At 38.3% G+C, this 22,356-nt stretch overlaps 1 protein-coding gene across 1 annotated transcript in view; it reads left to right on the forward strand.

Annotated features, from left to right (window-relative positions):
• NTRK1 (neurotrophic receptor tyrosine kinase 1) overlaps positions 1-22,356 on the forward strand; it is a 221,662-nt gene that overhangs the window by 64,635 nt on the left and 134,671 nt on the right. Inside the window, exons 2-4 of the mRNA XM_053719922.1 lie at positions 6,251-6,325; positions 8,340-8,411; positions 21,572-21,640. Coding sequence (XP_053575897.1) covers positions 6,251-6,325; positions 8,340-8,411; positions 21,572-21,640 — 216 coding nt within the window. The remainder of the gene's footprint in view (positions 1-6,250; positions 6,326-8,339; positions 8,412-21,571; positions 21,641-22,356) is intronic.

Raw genomic sequence — 22,356 nt, forward strand, 5'->3', positions numbered from 1 at the left:
TTCTGGATGCCACATCTTTGCGTTTTTATTTATTATGTAACTTTTAAACTATGCAAAAAGCTGCAAAAATGTAACGCTTACGCTCTCTATTATGTGAGCTAAACTGAAGTGCAAGGTACAGCTGTCAAAAAGCAGATCTGTGAAAGTGCACTGCTTCTGTCACATGATGCAAAAAAACACGAGCTACTAGATGGCAGCGCCCAGTATAAAATGCAGAGCTTTACCAATTGGATTCTGTAATGAGTTAAAATAAGAACACAGATTTAAAGAAAGCTGAAGGTACATGAGAAAATGCAATAGTATGGTAAATAGTAACCATTCTACAGTAATTGTACACAGCAGTTTAATGTCACATATAACATAAAATGCTTGTTTGAACTTAGATATACAGCCTGAGTTATATATGTTTATAAATATGTTTTTTTTGTGTGATATAGGTAGTTTTATCTATTGATTATCTATATACATAAAAAGATAGATAAAGAATGTATGTGGCACAGAGAATCACAATGTTTTGATTCTGTTGATTGCAATCACAAGAATAAAAGCTGTGTTTTTTAAAAGATGACAGAGATGGTAACTTGTTTTGATGGAAGACGATGACCTCATGGTGAAAGCTGACACTCTTTTCATTAAATACACACACTTTACGAGCAAAGTGGGAGTGAGTCTGGGGGCAGGGAGGGATGGAGCAGGGTACAAAGAAATGTAATATCTGTCTCAGAGACTTATCATCTGTCAGCCCTTCCATACCATCAGGGGAAGGCAAACTATAAAGGCAGGCAGGTGTGGAGAGCTGTGGTCTCTTTATAATAGTTCTCTACTGACGTCTTCCCTTTACGAACATTTATGTAAGAATAGCTGTGTAACCTATATTTAAATGTAGTTGCTGTACATAAAGGGCCAGATTACGAGTGGAGCGCTAACAGTTACATGAGATCAATAAGGGGTTTATCGCTCGTATTACAAGTTAAAAGTAAACGCGAACGTTTGAGCGCAATTGAAGTTAACCTGTGTCTGGTTAGTGAGTCCTCAGAGCTCTGCTGATCTGTTTTTAACACATCAAATATACATTACAAAGTAACGTTACACTCATAATCACACCATCTAATACAAATTATATACAGTATAAAAAAAATATTGCACATTAAAGTTATAAGGGCTCAAAGATATGAAATCTCATGTGTTAGAAAAAAAAGCAGGCAAAGGGCTTTAACATTTAGATACATACATATACATGTCTAAAGATGTATATGTATGTATATATATATATATATATATATATATATGTGTGTGTGTGTGTGTGTGTGTACATATGTATTTATGTATTTATATGTGTATATATGTATTACACATATATATATATATATATATATATATATATATACACATATAAACACATACATACATACATACATATGTAAACATATATATATCATATTTATGCAATATTCATATTTAATAAAGTGTTATACTGTGTATTTACTGTAACTATTTCACATTCAAATGTTCTACACATAGCAGAATATGTTCTATGTATATATATATATATATATATATATATATATATATATATATATATATAAATATTCCTATATATACCTGTATATATCTATACCTATATATGTATTTATGAATAAATAGAACATATTCTGCTATGTGAAGAACAATGGAATGTGAAATATTCATATTTTCATGTTGGATTAGCGTTCTTGAGAATATGCGATCGTGTTTGTGCGCGAGTGGGGTATCGCTTGCACGTTATTCTAAGTTTGGCTTTTTAAGCATGTCGGTTAGTGTGCAAGGGATAACTTTTTATTTTCAACTCATAATATGAGTGCAACTCAACACACACAAAAAGCTTACTTCTAATGCAGTTAACACTCGAGCAGGAGCGTGAAATAGTGCTCCACTTTTAATCTGGCCCAAAATGCATTAAATGCATATTATATATTTTAGTTTTCCACTAAAAATAAAAGCTTGCAAGTAACATGATATTGCATTACTGAAGAAAAATGGCAATAAACACATAAAATGCCATATGGGATAATGGTAGCACAGAAGGTGGAACTAAACTGTGCCGTGAGTAGACGTGGCTCTGTCATGAACAAAGGACAGGCTAAGAATCAGATAAAATATGAAACTGTAAACCATATGAGCAGCAGGTTATATTGGTTAAAAAGGGATATGAAACCCAAACATTTTGACTTTGTGCCCATTATATTCTTTGTTGAAGAGATACCTAGGAAGGCATCTGGAGCACTAAATGGCAGGAAATAGTGCTGCCATCTTCTGCTTTTGATGTATAACATTATTGCTAAATTGCTGCTTTATAGTGCTCCAGACGCTTTTGAACAAAAGATACCAAAAGAACAAAGAAAATGTGATAATAGAAGTAAATTAGGAAGCTGATTAAAATTGTATGCTCCTTCTGAATCCTGAAAGACAAAGTTTAGGTTTCATGTCCCTTTAAGTGTTTCTTACCTTAGCCGTAGTACAACCTCTCGGTAGCTGAAATAAATACATTGTATCATATTAAAGTATTTACATATTAACAAACAGCATTTACATTTGTACATATAATTAGTTTGGAATACTTACAGAGATTATAGTAATTCTCATTATTATTATTAATGTCTAAACATTTGATTCATTTCTCTCTAATCAGCAGAGAGATTCTAATATTCTTCCTTGTTTTTTTGTGTGCAACACTAGTCAAGTGAATGTCATTAACACCTTATCCCAATCACTAGAGGTGGTTAAATTCAATGGCTAAGGTTCAAAATTAGTTTTAATACGTTTGTGTGCGTAATAAATATATAGAAAAAGCCACAGAAACAGACTTTTCATAACATCATTTAAAGGGCAATACATGCTTAACCATGTGCTTTTAAAAAGCGTTGAGGATACAATTAGCAGAGAGAACAGAAGATTGATTAAAGTTGGAACTGAATATTATTTACCCCTTACATACACTTACATACAAGGTTGTCTCTTGTCAGACATAAATATATTAAGTTACATAAATATAAAGGTATGTGTGCGTACGGTATGTATGTATATATATATATATATATATATATATATATATATATATATAACACATAGAAACACCCAGCACTCACCAGCTAGCTCACAGCTAAGATAAAATCACAACTGGAAAGGTTAGTCACCGCATCTGGCCAAATGGGAAAGCTCAGGCACCACGTCACGGTCCTTTCCACCGCCTGAGTCCCTAACACAGGCACACCATCATGCAAGCTCACAAAGCCAAACAAACTGAGAACAAAGAAGGGGTGCACATGTGGCTGTAATCACCCATAGAAAATACAAAACATGGAAGGCAACTGCACTCCAAGACCGGATCAGGTACACATCCTGTGACTCAGTAACATCCAGCCCTGGGTGCTAAATAGCACTCCAAAAAAGCTGTGATGTCACCAGAGCCACAGGCAGTCAACCCCAGTCCGGAATGGGTGCAAGAAACAAGGGAGATTACAAATAAAAAGTAATACAACACATAGAAACACCCAGCACTCACCAGCTAGCTCACAGCTAAGATAAAATCACAACTGGAAAGGTTAGTCACCGCATCTGGCCAAATGGGAAAGCTCAGGCACCACGTCACGGTCCTTTCCACCGCCTGAGTCCCTAACACAGGCACACCATCGTGCGAGCTCACAAAGCCAAACAAACTGAGAACAAAGAAGGGGTGCACAGGTGGCTGTAATCACCCATAGAAAATACAAAACATGGAAGGGAACTGCACTCCAAGACCGGATCAGGTATACATCCTGTGACTCAGTAACATCCAGCCCTGGGTTCTAAATAGCACTCCAAAAAAGCTGTGATGTCACCAGAGCCACAGGCAGTCAACCCCAGTCCGGAATGGGTGCAAGAAACAAGGGAAATTACAAATAAAAAGTAATACAACACATAGAAACACCCAGCACTCACCAGCTAGCTCACAGCTAAGATAAAATCACAACTGGAAAGGTTAGTCACCGCATCTGGCCAAATGGGAAAGCTCAGGCACCACGTCACGGTCCTTTCCACCGTTTAGCACCCAGGGCTGGATGTTACTGAGTCACAGGATGTGTACCTGATCCGGTCTTGGAGTGCAGTTCCCTTCCATGTTTTGTATTTTCTATGGGTGATTACAGCCACCTGTGCACCCCTTCTTTGTTCTCAGTTTGTTTGGCTTTGTGAGCTCGCATGATGGTGTGCCTGTGTTAGGGACTCAGGCGGTGGAAAGGACCGTGACGTGGTGCCTGAGCTTTCCCATTTGGCCAGATGCGGTGACTAACCTTTCCAGTTGTGATTTTATCTTAGCTGTGAGCTAGCTGGTGAGTGCTGGGTGTTTCTATGTGTTGTATTACTTTTTATTTGTAATCTCCCTTGTTTCTTGCACCCATTCCGGACTGGGGTTGACTGCCTGTGGCTCTGGTGACATCACAGCTTTTTTGGAGTGCTATTTAGCACCCAGGGCTGGATGTTACTGAGTCACAGGATGTGTACCTGATCCGGTCTTGGAGTGCAGTTCCCTTCCATGTTTTGTATATATATATATATATATATATATATATATATATATATATATATATATATATACACACTGTGTGCAAAATTATTAGGCAAGTGATTATTTTGAGCAAATCATCATTTTATGCATATTGTCCAACTCCAAGTTGTATTAACTTGAAGGCTTATTGGATTTAAGCATATCAGGTGATGAGTATTTGTGTAATGAGGGAGGGTATGGCCTTAGGAGATCAACACCGTACATCAAGGTGTGCATAATTATTAGGCAGCTTCTTTTACTCAGGCAAAATGGGCCAAAAAAGAGATTTAACTGACTCTGAAAAGTAAAAAACAATGTAAAAAGTCTTTCAGAGGGATACAGCACTCTTGAAATTGTTAAGTTATTGGGGTGTGATCACAGAACCATCAAACGTTTTGTTGCAAATCGTCAACAGGGCCGCAAGAAATTACGCAAATTAACTGCCAAAGATTTGAGAAGAATCAAATGTGAAGCTACCAGGAACCCATTATCCTCCAGTGCTGTCATATTCCAGAACTGCAACCTACCTGGAGTGCCCAGAAGTACAAGATATTCAGTGCTCAGAGACATGGCCAAGGTAAGGAAGGCTGAAACCCGACCACCACTGAACAAGACACATAAGTTGAAACGTCAAGACTGGGCCAAGAAATATCTGAAGACAGATTTTTCAAAGGTTTTATGGACTGATGAGATGAGAGTGACTCTTGACGGACCAGATGGATGGGCCTGTGGCTGGATCAGTAACGGGCACAGAGCTCAACTTCGACTCAGACACCAGCAAGGTGAAGGTGGGGTACTGGTATGGGCTGGTATTATTAAAGATGAGCTAGTTGGACCTGGTTGAAGATGGACTCAAAATCAACTCCCAAACCTACTGCCAGTTTTTAGAAGACACTTTCTTCAAGCAGTGGTACAGGAAAAAGTCTGCATCTTTCTATAAGGCACAATGCTCCATCGCATGCATCGAAATACTCCCCTGCATGGCTAGCCAGTAAAGGCCTTAAAGATGAAAGAATAATGATCGAGAACACTGTAGTGTAGTTGTTCAATAATTAAATTAATCCTCAAAAATACAACTTGCCTAACAATTGTGCACACAGTGTATATATATATATATATATATATATACAGTATATATATTTTTTTTTCCATAAATGTTTGTTTCATTGATTAGTATTTCTAAAATGTGCTTATCAGCGCTTCAAATTAAATGTTCAAAGGTCCTTAGGACTGTGGTGCATAGAGATTTGCTTGTTGTTTTATAAGCTTTTTTATTTTTAATGTGATTTCCCAGTAGTTAGTTTAATATGCAATCGCAAGAACTGCATTTCTAAATAATTGTATAAAAAGCATTTAAAACTATTTTTTTAGTAGCAAACATTGCATTGTTTGCTGTGCAGGAGCACAGCCCTTGACGATACCCCCCTGAATATTACTATCTAATTATCTTGACTTTTCATCTACACTAATCTAGCATTTAAAGATGCAATACAGGAAAATCATGTAAAATAAATAGCAAAATTACACTTCAATGATGTTTTATAGACATAATTAAACATTTTAAGGGCAATTAGTTGAATGTCCCTTTAAATTCACAAATACATATTCAACTGCAGTATTCTAGTTCACCACTTTGTTTGATGTTTACCTCCCTTGACCTTTGAAAGATGCACTTTTCTCATTCAACAGTGTCATAGAGAACCAGGAGGAGTTGTTGAACCTGACTCAGGCAGACATGAAGAACTTCAAAGAATTGAAAAATTTGTGAGTATATGACTTATTGCTTTGTGTTGTCTGTATAGACATTAATACCAGTTGTCCCCATGCCCCATAGTGCATCCAGGCTAGACATAAGATACATAATTGAGGAAGTTTAAGGAGAACAAGGATGATCTTGGGGCAGGACCTCAGGATTAAAATTTTACTTTACTTGGTAAAGCAGTTTTTAAAAACTTTAGTAAAATATGGATAAAGTGTTGTATTAATATAGGGCTAGATTACAAGTGGCGCCCTAAGTGGTGCGCGCAACATAACATACCCTGGTATAGCTATCATAAAATATCCAAAATGTTTATAAAAAATAATTGACTTTAGTAGTTATTGTATGCAAATAGGTTGTACATCAATGTCAATTAAGTAAAACAAATACAATATAGTAAAATGTGGTACAAATATTGCTCAAAAAAACAAAAGCTACTAGACATGTGCATGGCGAAAAAATTTGGTTTGGTTCGGTTCGGATCGATTCGGATTTTTTAGAATTTCGGTTCGGAGCGATTCGAATTCGGAAAAATTTGAATCAATTCGGTTCGGATTTGTTTCGGATTCATTCGGATTCGAATAAATTTGGTTCGGATTTGTTTCGGATTCATTCGGATTTGAATAAATTCAGCTGGATTCGGTTCGATTCGGTTCGGAAATTCGGAATTTCGGTAAGTGTTAGGTGGGATTAGACTAGTATTATGTACTGCATATTAAGTGTAACCTAATATACTGTACAATACTAGTGTAATCCATGGCCATCCGAATCTACCGAATAAATCGGTAGATTCGGCACTATTTTAATTCGGAAATTCGGTTCGATCCGAATCTCCGAATTTGCTGAATTTTCTGAATTTCCGAATCGAACCGAACCGAATTGCACATGTCTAAAAGCTACTAAAAACACCAACACTTGCCTGACCAGACTGCAATCCATAATGTGTCCCACCTCTTTATCAGCTGTCACATGTTGTGCATTGCAAACTTTTTTTTTTTGGTTCTACTTTTGTGATCTCACAACAATCTCTTTGTCATACTTTGATGATAATCATTCCCATACCTTCATAGATGAAATGGAAAATTAAATCCCAGTAGCAAACTAATGAGTATTTTAGCAGTAAATGCTAGTGGCCACTCTGACCAATTAAACACACTATTCTAGATAAACAATATTCTAGATAATTCTCCAAAACTCCACATATTTTAATGTACTTTGATTCACTAAGATTTGGAGGGTTACCTTAAACTTTGGTGAACCAGTTCTATCTGAAACATATAAACTGAAGAGATACCGAATATAGGACAGTATATGCCTATTATTTTCATTAGACAAGAAGAGTCCAGAGCCCTCCAGGGGTAAATCATAAAAGTTAGCGTTTATTTCAAGGATAAAAAAGCAAACATCTTGTTGCAGGCAAGTGAGGCAGTGAACTTCTGGCGCGTTTTGCGCTCTTTTTAGCGCTTAATCATATTATTTTCAAATTATTTGATATGCTTGTCTGAAATATTGTTTATTGTATTTTATAAGAACAAAATCTACTAAACACTTCTACTGGCAAAAGGAGAGAGACATTGAGACACTATCCTTCTTTCCAATCCTGTTGGTACACTGCTACTGGATATATCATATAAGACACAAATAATAAAAATATGTAAATATTTTATCAGAGGAAAAAATAAATAAATATATATATATATATATATACACACACACACACAACTATAAATGGCAATAAATATTTAATGTGCAGTTAATAAGTATACTTTGTACTATGTCTGCATTTTAGCCTACTCCTCTTCAAAAAAAGGTAAACGCAATAAAACCATTTGGAGATTTTCACTTTACTGAAAATGGTTCAAAACAGGTATGGTGGCAGCACCAGACTGAGTGCTAATTCCTTATGGGAAAACTCGATTTGTTCTTAAATGTTCTCTGCACTAGTAAACAGATTGTATGTGTTTGCTGAAAAAGTAATTGTATCTCTTAACAATATAACCAGATTTTGTCTGATCTCAGGACAATTTCGAACACTGGGCTGGAATATATCTCGGAGGACGCTTTCCTAATGAATCCTCGGATGACTCATATGTAAGTGCATTTTAAAGTGTGAATATTATTCTGTGCTCTACAAATATGCCAGGTGACTAATACCACTTCATATTAAATATAATATGCACTGAAAATGTGTCTTTATGTGACGAAAAACATAAATTATGCTTACCTGATATTTTTTTTTTCTTCTGATGGAAAGAGTCCACAGCTGCATTCATTATTTTTGGGAAATAGGAACCTGGCCACCAGGAGGAGGCAAATACACCCCAGCCAAAGGCTTAACTACTCCTCCCACTCCCCTCATCCCCCAGTCATTCAGCCGAGGAACAAGGACAGTAGAAGAAATATCAGGTGAAAGGTGCCAGAAGAATAAAAAGGACGCCACACAAAAAAATTACGGGTGGGGAGCTGTGGACTCTTTCCATCAGAAGAAAAGAAAATTATCAGGTAAGCATAATTTATGTTTTTCTTCTTAAATGGAAAGAGTCCACAGCTGCATTCATTACTTTTGGCAAAACAATACCCAAGCTATAGAGGACTTTGAATGCCAAGACGGGAGGGTACAATAGGCGGCCCATACTGAGGGCACCAAGTCTGAACCCCTACCTAACAAAAAACCTTAAAAGCAAAGGCCCCAAGGACACTGACCCACAGATAGTCCAGAAGCCAAGCTAGAGACCGCAAATCAGACTCACTAATGAAGGGGGCACCAACCTTAACTCCCAAAGGGACACGGCAAAGGAGAACCGAAGGAAACAAAAAGGTCACCACCATCCATAAAAGGAAACCTCCAATAGTGAGCCCAGCTCACAAAGACCCAAATGGGCCCAATAGAGAAAAGGAGACTACGCCTAGACCAAGCGGAACCCGGGAGAAGACCGGGCAGAGAGACAGAGAAAGTATTCTCTCCAACATCATGTAAGCAGTGGAAGACAACTGAAGACAGAGTCCACACAGCATCCAAACATAGAATACAAAAGTATCCAACCACAAAAAAGTGTGTGACAGACCCAGACAAAAAAACCCTGAGATAGAACTCAGAGTCAACATCAGGATGACACAGAGGATAATTGTTAGTAAGTAGAAGCAGCCAACAAGAGAACAGACTGCAAAGCAACCCCCCCAGACAGAGGGCACGCTCTAGGCAACCTAAGCCGCCAGACCTACACACAGTTCTCCAAAATGGGAACACAGAACCCCAAATGAAGCTCCCCGAGAAGGAGAGGTTACACCCAGAGCCCGAAGGAGGTGTAATCCTGGACCCTCTGCCTGTAAGGCTAAGGAGCTAGGAACTATGCCCACATAGATCCTGAAAATGACAACTTCTTTCAGAACCCACAGCCAGCCGGACCAACCCAGCATCAGCGGATCTAAAACAGGGGAACAAAAAACCCCTGAAACCAACTCAAGAATGAGCGGAAGAATGGCCACAGCCATCCCCACAGAGCACGGGTACAACCCAACTCCTAAAACAGATGACAAGGCCATAGACCCAAAGGATCTAACAAAAAGGCCCAACAAAGTCTCAACTTGGAGCAAGCAAGACTCCAGATGGAACGTTACAACCCAGAGATACACCCCTCTCCGATAAGTTAACCCACTGTTCCAAACTCCTGAATCCAGGAGAAACCCCAAGAAAGGGACTACATCTCCATAAGAAGGAGAATAACCCCTTAAGAAAAGAGACAGAGCCAGAAAGGCAACATCTGTCCTCAAGGGCACAAAGCCACCTGCTAAAAGAGAGGTCAATCCCCAACACAGATGTCTTTGGAAAGGACCCCCTAAAATTAGCTTGCTAACACACAATCCCTGTGTACTGGATGCATCAGAGATACTGTAAACCCATTCGCCTGCAGAGCAGTGAATCCAAGGGTTACCCTAGCAAGCTGACCTAGGGAATCCAACCCTAAGGCGCATCAAGACTAATGAGTAACAGACACTCAGAAAACCTGGCCAACCATGAACAGGTCAGGTAGATTGAGTAAGGGACATAGCTGAAGTTCCCAGTACTGGGGAACCCCAAACCAGCCCTGAGGCCCAAGATTCCAGTAACAACCCATAACTGGGTCCACAAGGGAAAACGCAGAGCGGAGCCTCAGCAACCGGAAGCCTCAGGGAGAAAACAGGTCTAGGCACCCAATTGTTCAATCATACAATACCTGAGCACTGAACACCCTGTCTGACAAAAAAACAGACACAAGGGATAAGAATGCAATACCCAGATCAATCCGGATAACGAGAAGAACTCGTAAGTCCCGACCGAAGGAAGGAACCACACCTTGCTAAAGTCCTATGCTCTAAAGAGCAAGGCGATAGATATTGTATTACAACCCTAGAGCCCCTAGACCTCTCAAACAGCCTCTGGACAACAAAGCAAGGGATACCTCGAGGTCCAAACCCCTCGAGTAGGGCTAGTCTCCACATCTCCTCCATACAAACAGAGGAATACAGGGAGGAAAGGCGCAAAGCCTTCCCAGCTCCAGGAATCCCCGAGCTAAGCCCAATGTCCCCACTGGGATCCACCATCTCCCAGAGGGAACCCAGGTCCCTAAAAGGAGACCTAACTCACCCGGAGACAATGGAAGCAGACCAAGAAGGTCTTATAACTCAGCTAGACAGTACACGGTCAATGTGGAATAGCTGCGACTGGTTCCATTAAACAACTTGTGAGCACACATTCAAGGTGCAAAGAGTTGCAGCTGGTTTCAAATTGCAAACCTTCCGCATGCTAGTCAGCGATACCCACTACTAGCTGTTGATGGACTAAGTCCAAAAAGAACAAATCCAGAGCCTCAAAAAAGAAGGCCAAACCACTCAAACAGCGGTAAGAGGGCGCTAGGCCCTCCAGCCCTCCACTGCGTGGGAGAGCAAACTCTAGGGTCTGATAATACCAGACGTAAGAGAGAGTGACGCAGCGGAAATTGCACTGACCCAGTCATCCATGATTGAAGGCTATAAGGACTGAAACTATCCTTCCCGCCTCACGGACCCACAGGTCCTCTCGAATGCTTAGTTGAAACATGTAAAACAAATGATAACCTGAGCACTTGGTGCCTCGACCGGACCAGCCAAGCAGAACAGTGCCACATGTCTGAACAGCCACAAGACAGAACGAACCCAACAGCACGAGCCTGCACCCAGGGCCCTAATCAGCAAACTGCATAAATCCTCCCTCAGAGGGGAAGAAAGGAAAACAGACATTTTTTAACATAGGACTAACATGTCCAAAACAACTTCTGAAGAAAAAACAAAGAGTATCGATCCCAGAAGGTTCCCGAAGGAAACATAAACAAAATAAAAAACATCCTATCAGATAAAAAGAAAATATAAGGCAACCCGGAGGTTAACGCCCAAGAATAAACAGGCCTACCCGCAGGACCAGTCAAATAGAGCCCTGATCTTCCATAAACTGGGAAAGATCTCAATAAAATAACAATCAGGAGATTACATCATCCCCACATGTCTAATCAGGTGCACCATTCGAATTAGCAGACTGAAAATCCCTGTATCCGATAAGGATAGGGTCATTTAATAACTGAAAAACATGTCTGAGTAATACGCGAAGGCGCGCAATTCTGTAACGAAAGGCACAACACTCAGGCACAGTTAAACCCACAGGGAACTGTAGAGGCCCTCCCCAAGGTGGGAGACCCGGGACAATAGGGCATGAGCACAATCGCAAATAAACGTTTGGACTCTGCAGACGAATAATAGCCAAAAATACGTGGAAGCGAAAACGTGCTGCAACCTCCAGGGGGAACATCTCGCCCTGGATGGAGGAATAATCATAAACAGGGTTACCCACATGTATAGAAGTATGGAGCGGTAGGGAACTCGCCTCTCGGATGACGGGACCCCCAGAGGCAGATGGCTCAGCTGTCCCTTGATTCCCTGAGCCCGAAGAACAAGGCACTCTTATATGGCATACAGAACATAACTGGTTGACATGTGTCAACAAGGCCAATCCGGATTCATCACCGGACGCAGAATCTGAATCTGAAATTAAAACAGTCTCAATATCAGAATCCTCCATAAATTAATCTGAAATTTGAACAGTCTCAACATCAGAATCCTCCATAACTGAATAGAGGATATGCAAATATGGACTAAGAATGAAAATTAAATGGCACCTGACACCCACAATGGCTGGGGCACTCACCACCTCCTATGACCAGACCCCTGCGGACTAGAATTTCTCCTTCCCCACACGGTCAGGAATGCAGAAATGGAAGACGGAATGTAATCATGCCCGGCCACAAGGTGAACCGTACAGTCCAAAAAAGCGTGCCCAACCATAAGGTTGCGTCACTTCCAGAGGCCTTAATGTTCCAAACCATTAGCCCAATTAACACTACACATAAGCAGATTGAATAACATAACAAACATGATTAAAAAAAACCCTGTTCAATAACCCCCCTCAGGAGATAGTAACCCTTGATTCCAAGATACTAAAGGAGAATCACTGAGACCCTTATGTTAAGTTAGACCCGCAAGATGGTAGCCTCTCGGGTAAACATCTGAATTAAAGTACATTCATGTAGAAAGTAAAATGAAATGATCTTACCGGAATCTACGCCGTGGAACAGGATCACGGCCCTTCAAGTGTGACGGATAGTAGCATCGCCTGCGCCATGGACCTGAGAGAAGAAAGCAGGCAGCAAAGTGAAATTCGACAACGCCGATTGCTAGAGGAACTGTTAACATGAGTCAGAATGGTTTCGCAGAAAGACTCTCCCTGCATCTCTGGACTCTAACTTTCATCCAAGCCCTCACTGAGAGACTGATAGGATTACTTAAAACTCCTGTCCCATGTTGAAGAGTACTACCCTCCATAAGAGACAAAAACAAACATCTGACACTTCTCTGCCAACCTCCTGGGACGAAAGGCAAAGAATGACTGGGGAATGAGGGGAGTGGGAGGAGTATTTAAGCCTTTGGCTGCGGTGTCTTTGCCTCCTCCTGGTGGTCAGGTTCTTATTTCCCAAAAGTAATGAATGTAGCTGTGGACTCTTTCCATTTAAGAAGAACATTATATGTATCCCTTTTCTTCAGACAATGCTAGCAATTATTTTTCAGTATTCATGAATCATGTTTATGAATTACAGTCCAAAACTAAACTCTTTATTATAAGGAGTCTGCCATCTCAAAATGACCTAGCTGACCAAAAATTATTGGTTTGACTTATATCTCCTATTTTACAGAATAATGCATATGCATATGCACAATATACCCACAATCCCCAGCCCAAATAGGTTTATTAGTCATTTACAAGTTTAAAGGGACATGAAACCCAAAATTTTTCTTTCACAATACAGATAAAGAATACAATTTTAAACAATATTCCAATTTACTCCTATTATTTAAAGGGACACTCAATCAAAATTAAACTTTCATTATTCAGATAGATGCAATTTTAAACAACTTTCTAATTTACTTCCATTAACAAAATGTGCAGTCTTTTTATATTGAAACTTTTTGAGTCACCAGCTCCTACTGAGCATGTGCAAGAATAAATGTGTATGCATTTGTGAATGGCTGATTGCTGTCACATGGTACGTGTATGCATTTTGTGATTGGCTGATGGCTGTCACATGGTACGGTGGGAGTGGAAAAAGACATAACTTTTAAAATTGTCAGAAAAAAAATCTACTACTCATTTGAAGTTCAGACTAAGTGCTTTTGCATTGTCTTGTTATCTTGCATTTGTTGATTATGCAAATCTACAGTGTTGACTGGTCCTTTAATTTGCGTCATTCTTTAGATATACTTTGTTGAAAAAATAGCAATGCACATGGGTGAGCCATTCCCCAATCAGCCGCTATTGAGCCTATTTAGATATGGCTTTTCCACAAAGTATATCAAGAGAATGAAGCAATTTAGATAACATAAGTAAATTGGAAAGTTGTTTAAAATTTGGTTTCATGTCCCTTTAACTATTGTATTGAAACTAAATAGTTTAAAACATATGAAATTGTATTGCCATCAAACACTGCAAATGGTGATCCTTCAGTATTAAACATTCCGCTACTTGCATAGAACCCTCGCATCAAACAGTGAAGTATACTAAAACCCCTCTATGTGAGACTACCTTCAGACAAACATCAAATCCCTTTAGAACATTTCACATGCACTTTAGATTTGTGAAGCGGATGTCTTTACAACATAGCGCTATTATGATGATCGTCGGTCCCTAAGTGAGAGTACAATGTTAGCAGCAGACAATGAAGCTAAGGCTGCATTTTTCACCAACAATAAATCAAGCAAAATTTTACCGTCTGTAAAGTTTGGTTGGGGAGGGATAATGGTCTTGGGCTGATTTTCAGGGTTTGGGCTTGGCTTAGTTCCAATGAAGGGTCATCTTAATGCTACGAAATACAAAGACATTTTATAGAATTGGGTGCTTCCAACTTTTTGGCAACAGTTTGGGGAAGTCCTTTCCTGTTCCACCATGACTGTGCCCCTGTGCACAAAGCAAGGCCCATGAAAACAGGGTTTGGTGACTTTGGTGTAAAGGAGCTTGAGTGGCCTGCACAGAGTCATGACCTTAACCTCATTGAACACCTTTGTGATTGATTGGAACACTGATTGCAAACCAGTCTGACCACACAAATGCTCGTTTGGCTGAATGGACACAAATTCCCATTGACATACTCTATAATCTTGTGGAAAGCATTCTAAGAAGAGATGCAGCTTTTATAGTTGCAAAAAGAAAGGGCAACTCCACATTAATGCCCATGGTTTTGGAATAGAATGTCCAAAAAGCTCATATAGGTGTGATGGTTAGGTGTCCTCATACTGCTTGGTCATATAGTGTGTCTGTCTGCTTCAAACAATTTATCTGACATATGTCACTATCTATATGCCTAATTTAACTGTAATCATACGCCATCTCAGTATTGGAAACTTAACCAGACAATTTCCATACTATTACCCTTGCTGAATAGATTTGTTTTAATATAGTAGTCTAAATGTAGAAACTTGTGATGAAAACATAGGAATGTATGTATGTGCCACTATTTTACTGCAGTATGTCACTGCTGTTACCACTCTAACATTATTGCTGCGTTTCATCCTATGTGATGCAAACAAAAGGGAATGCTTAGATATAGGTCTACAACTGTTGCATAATATTGGCACACTATACTTTGTTAGAAAATCAATTCAGATAAAGGGCTGCTCATATAGCATATTGATTTAATGTATATATATATTCTAAAAAAAACTTTAGATGCACAATTTGTAGAAAAATTAAATATGCTATAGAGCACAGAATATTTCACAAGGTGCATGTTGGGTCATTAAATCCTCCAGAGATACTGCTTGTTCTAGGATATTACACTTTCAGAACATATTGGCTCATATACTTAGCACTGAAAGCAGTGTTTAAAGACCCATCTTCTACAGTCAGCACTGATTTCCTTCTTGAACAAATGATATCGTATGCAAGTTCCCCTGAGGCTGTTTGTTTAGTTTCATTAATAAAAAAAAAAAAAGCTTAGTGCGCATTTGTTTTGTTGTTTCAAAGTTATTAAGTGTTCTCCCGGAGCGCCTTCAATTGCAGGAGAGTGATTTTGGCAGGGTGCATTGTACTAATGGAAATCTCACCAATTACTTGATTTGAATATGCAATTAAAAATATAAGACAGAGGCATTTTTTTTATTTAATGAGGAAATATTTCTCCTAGGTAAACTTTCTCTTCTCTTCCATGGTGTGATGTAAAGTCACCTTCATTTTCATGGTAAAACCTGGCTGTGTCTTTGATTGAAGAGCAAAATAATTCCCATGTTAAATGCTTGTTGTGAAACCCACATGGCTCATAAGTAAACTGCTGACAAAATGTGATCTGTCAATGAGCATTTAGTAAAGGTACAAATTTGGTGCTTGCAAAAATATAATGTATAATGTTCCAGATGGTGACAGAAAAAGAAGTAAAACAATTGTATTTTTGAAATTTAAAGGAATATTAAAATAAAATATAAACTCCTTCCTCTGAACAAATAAAATATGGAATCTTAGTAAAGAAAACAGTAGCTATAATATTTTAACATATGATAGATATGAATGTTAATTTTGCAGATGAGTTTTTAGAGGGTTTTCAGAATATAGCAATACATGGGATTCCTCAGCTATAGAGTAACAAGGGAACTATCATAATTCTGACTCCTGATAGAAGATCTATAAAACCCTATACATACAACACAGTCAGACACATAATATTAATGACATTTTTTATATGTGAACTGTCCTTTACAAAACTCTTTAGCACTGCAGTCCTATGTTTAGCATCAGTTGCCCCTCTCTAAAACAGGGATGATTTTTATATTTATATAAAGTTGCAAAAGGGATACTGCTACATTATTTTACCTAATATGCTAATAGGTCTGTTAGGTGACGTAATTACTACCTGAGCTTTTGACTATTAATTAAAAGATGGTACTCTCTGTGGTATAATGTTCCCCTGTAGGGGCAGCATTGTATGCCAGGGTGTTTACTTAAAACTTATATTCATCCACTCACTACAGCCCCCTCTGTAAATCTCATTAATGTTTCCAGTACTGACCTCCACGTTACTGGGGAGGGATACAGACTTCCTAGACTTCCTCTGGACACACAGTTCTTATATTTAAGCCTATGGTTGCAGAGATAGCAGTTGCTGACACCAATATGCTTAATATTGTGCTTTATTAGAACTTAAACTCTCCTGTAAATTATAGATTATTTACTATATTTGGTTAGGGCTGTGGTGCTATGGAGTATTTGGAGCTCAAAGATCCGCAAAAGCCACTTATTGCACAGGGGTTTTCCATTTATATTACAAACACTTTCTAGTGAGGGGATATATGTCCTCTCATCTCTATACTTTGTTATATATGATTGTGGTGCATGGGATTGTAGTTATGTTAATTACATTACGAGTATTATGCTTCTCTGTGTACTCCATAGAAGTTAGACTGTACCAGTTTTTTTTATGATTATGTTTTTGTTTGCATTTTTTTTATGGTGTATATTTTATTGTTGGATTATTGAATAGGAAGCGCCCCCTATGGGAAGTTTGCTTTGTTGCATCTTTCCCATTTTTGTATTTGAGACTGTACCAGTTTCCAACGAGCATAGTCTAGTAATCAGGCCTGGTCTTACACACAGGTATTAAGACAGCAAGAGGTTAAACTGTAGCAATCTCTATTAAATGTACTAAATGTACTAAATGTAGCCACCAATCAGCAAGAGCTATCCCAGGTTCTGAACCAAAAATGAGCCAGTTCCTTAGCTTAGATTCCTGCTTTTTCAAATATATAGCAAGAGAATGAAGAAAAATTGATAATAGGAGTAAATTAGAAAGTTGCTTAAAATTGCATGCTGTATCTGAATCATGAAAGAAAAAAAATGTGGGTTTAGTATACCTGTAAACTATAACAGCTTCCAATATAAACAGTTTTGTAAACAGTCAGGGTCAGACATTGGTATTCAGACAGAGTTTAAACTTGAAGCAATATACAATAGCCTCAGTCTGATACTCAGAATTCAGGAATTCAGGCAGGAATTCAGGCAGCAAATGGGGTTTCCAGCATTTACCAGAAATCAGGTCAAAGTACGTAGGTTCACAGATATTCTGGCATAGGTAGAGTTGTGATTGAAATGCTGATAAAGATGCAGCAGGAGTTATATATGAACATCAGCAGAAATGACAATTACACCCAGAACATAGACAGACTGGCTTTATACACTTCCCCAGGGAAGCAAGGATATAGCTTATTTAAAAGGGACAGTCTAGTCCAAAATAGACTTTCATAATTCAGATAGAGGGGTCAATTTATAAAGCAGCGGATGCTGCTTCCGACGCCCTCTTCGCTTCAGGTCCGCCTGAAGCGGAAGTTAGGAAGCAGCGGTCCTAAGATTGGGTTGATTGACAACCCCTGCTAGCGGCCGATTGACCACGAATCTGCAGGGGGCAGCATTGCACCAGCATTTCCCAAGATCGATGTGTGGCAGACATGATACAATACAGCGTATCATGTCAGTCCGCACCTTAATAAATTGACCCAGAGAATGTAATTTTAAACAATTTTCCAATTTACTTTTATCACCAATGTTGCTTTGTTCTCTTGGTATTCTTAGTTGAAAGCTAAACTTAGGAGGTTTATATGCTAATTTCTAAGCCATTGAAGGCCGCCTCTTCTCTCAGGGCATTTTGACAGTTTTTCACCACTAGAGGGTGTTAGTTCATGTGTGTCATATAGATAACACTGTGCTCATGCACGTGGAGTTCCAGTGAGCCAGTTCTGATTGGCTAAAATGGATGCCTGTCAAAAGAACTGAAATAAGGGGACAGTTTGCAGAGGCTTAGATATAAGATAGTCACAGAGGTAAAAGGTGTATTTATATAACAGTGTTGGTTATGCAAAACTAGGGAATGGGTAATAAAGGGATTATCTATGTTTTTAAACAATAAAAATTCTGGTGTAGACTGTCCCTTAAATATGTGAGAACCAAGCAACACCTATGGCCATTGTGAAATCACTGACCAAGGCAAAACCCAGTAATGAGTATACACAGACCCACGCAGCTAGCAGCATGCACTGTGAACCGGAAATGAACTCCTCCAAGAGTATCCGCTACCTTGTAGTGAAATTTAAAGTAGTAACACTGTAATCCTCAATAATATCTCGGAGTGCAGTAGCCCATTCAGGGGTTCATTCCGTAAAACAATTAGGAGCGTAAGAAAGGCGCTTACTCATAGACTCTCTATGAGTAAGCACCTGTAGGGGGCGTGAAACGCGTCAGACTGTTTTGCATACTGTTTGCCTGCCATATCTGTCTAATTTGTTTGCATATTCTAAATAAATTTTAACTTTTAAACTTAGATTTTGGGAGTAGTGTCTGCCGTCTTTCTTATGCTTGAAACCCAGTAATGAACTGCAGATTTGTAGAAAGTGACAAGAAGTTGTAAAACATGGTGTGACAACATGTGCCTCAGGTATTTTCTTAAACAGGGAATAGAGTGCATTTTCCTGTATATTAAAAGTCCACATGCTGCCCCTGCACCCTGCTTCTAGACTAGCAATGCATTGTTGTGTGTTCCTTTATATATTTATTTTTAATATTTTTGCAGCTGAGAGAATATATTCCAGTTATACATTAGGGACATATTATTAGCTAAAAACAGCTATGATCACAACAGATAAGATGGCTGCTTGGTAAGATGTGAAGATATTGGTATTGTGAAGATATTGGTAAGATGTAAAAGATGGGTCAAATCCATGTAGGTGGTAAATAATTATTTTAGAGGCAGAACTCTCTCTAGGCCAATATATTTGATCTGAGCCTGAGGTCTGATATGGGTATATCACTGCTTGCACATCACTGGAGGAGATTCAGGGCAATAGGGTTTTATCTGAGGTCTGATGTGCATATAACTTATATGAGATTCATGGCAGTGAGGTGTGACCTATGATCAATTATAGGGGATGCAGGGCAATGGAGTCTTATCTGAGGTCTGATGCACACATACCAGTGACAAGGGATACAGGGCAATGGAGGTCTTATTTGAGCTGGGATGTGTTTATATCACTCACAGGGGATGCTGGGGATTAGAGTCTGATCCTAACTAGGTAATTTTCTCTATTTCCTATGCATTGTCCAGTATTTTAGTTGGCAACCCTAATGCTTATAATCAGAATATTTTTGGTTATTCAAAAACTGTTTACAAACGATAGATAAAATTGTAGAAACATAGAATTAATATCAGTTGTACCAAACACACTACAAGGTGTTACCGAAAGCAATATGGGCCTCTGTTCCATGCCATCACAGGGATGAAAATTGATTCCAAGCAGATGTCTCTGATGTTCAGATCGATACTTCTAGCAGAATTCTATCCCACAGCAGCTGGGTACAGCTGAGAAGCTCTATAGCAATGGACAGCAAACGCTCATTTTCACTCCCCAGTGACAAATCATTGACCTGACAAGGGCTGAAATGCATCCATCCCAGAGCTAAAGCCCAGTACTCCTAAGTGTAGCCACGTGAAATTGTTTTCATTTGTTGTTATACTGCTAAATGCGGGGCCCATCAGATACATTTCCAATCAGACTAAAATATCATATTGTACCATTAGAATAGACATCATTCTCTAAAGGTACAGTCACCTCATTGTTGCAGAACTTCTATCTATTAAAACTATAAATGTACTATTTACTAAAACGAAAAAATAAAAAAAACACTACTAGCAGCTAGCTGAACACATCTAATTAGCAAATCACAAGAGACAAATGTATGCAGGCACCGATCACCAGCTAGCTCCCACTAGTGTAGGATATGTGCATATTCTTTTTCAACAATGGATACCAGGAGAACAAAGCAGAGTTGAAAATAGAAGTGACTTTAAAAGTGTCTTAAAATTGCATGCTATATCTGATTCTGATGCAAGTGTAAATTTTGACTTTCCTATCCCTTTAACTATTGCCAATAAAATACAGGATCAACCAGATCCCAGCAAGAAGTTAGAACTAACACTAGTGCTTAGTCACAACAATTACTAACAGCATACACAATATACTAATAGAAACTGAAATTTACTGCATTACATTTTAAATTAAAAGCATTTTACAATATACCCTAACATAGAGAGTGCATGTAGTTCTTAATGTTTGGGAGTATTAAAATGTACTTAAAGGGATAGTCAAGTAAAAATTAAACTTTCATGATTCAGATAGGGCATGCAATTTTAAACAACTTTCCAATTTACTTTTTTCATCAAATTTGATTTGTTCTCTTGCTATACTTTTTTGAGAGCTAAACCTACGTAGTCGTATATACTAAGGTTACGTTTTCAACATTTTATCAACTTATCAAGACTTAAATATACTTTAAAAATATTTAAAAATAAAACATATTAGCTAAATAGAGCTAAGAATTTTATGACATATAAATTATTATTTTTTTACCCAAGAAATCTTCTCTATTTTGTGCTGTAATCTTTGTAAAAGAGACAGTCAATAGCATAAAGTCACCTTCCAAGGGCATAGTGTAGGGTTTGGTTTCAAAACCTTCAACTATTTTTCTTTCTATATCTTTTCGTATTTCCTTTGCTGTTGACAAGAATGACCTTATCTTTCCTAAGACGTAATGCTTTCAACTCTAAGAAAATATTTGCCTGGCATCCTGTTTTAGAGGATTTCTCTTCTTCTTTCAACAGAAACCTATCTTCCAATTCTTTGGTCACCCTTTCATGGAGAACGTTCTACCGTCTACCTCTACAAGAGTTGTAGGTCACCTTTATTTAACTTACAGTAGCATTAAGTAATATATATATATACACAGTATATATGTGTGTGTGTTTTAGGAGTCACTAAGTGATGGAAACATGTTATGGAGTAATCATATTTATGTCAATGTTAGTGTTTGTACATGGATTTCAGTATTTGTAAAATCTAATTTTAAAGTGGTTACCACCTTAAATATAATACAGTGTATTATAGTTGAAAGTTGGCGTAGAACAAATTAACCATTAAAATGAAGAATGATAGCGTCTTTAAGACAAAAAAACAACAACATTATAGTCCTTTTTAAGCAAAGCTACAAAACCTCAACTCAAATCTCAAGTCCTTCTAAGTATAATATTTAGAATTAGTTAATCATTTTCTATGTTAAAGGGACAGTAGACTTTATGTAACTGTGACGTCTTGTTTTCCCTTCAGTTTTCTAACAAATTAACATACTGGGGAAATATTAAAATATTTTAAATACGTTATCAGCTTGTTTGCTGCAATCGTTTTTAAGTAACCAAATTCCACCAACCATTTGCCTTATTTGGAGGAGGCAGTCATGGCTTGTTACTGGAGTGTACAAAGCTAGCCATAGTCATAGCCATTTAGAGAAATGTCAATTTCCTTATCTAATAGTCTCTGCTAAAGTCAATTAGAAGCAGATATAGTGCAGGGTTAGGTCTGAGACGTCTACCATGTGAAGTTTCAGTTCTTT

The sequence above is a fragment of the Bombina bombina genome, chromosome 1 (assembly GCF_027579735.1).
Source record: "Bombina bombina isolate aBomBom1 chromosome 1, aBomBom1.pri, whole genome shotgun sequence".
Taxonomy (NCBI): Eukaryota; Metazoa; Chordata; class Amphibia; order Anura; family Bombinatoridae; genus Bombina; species Bombina bombina.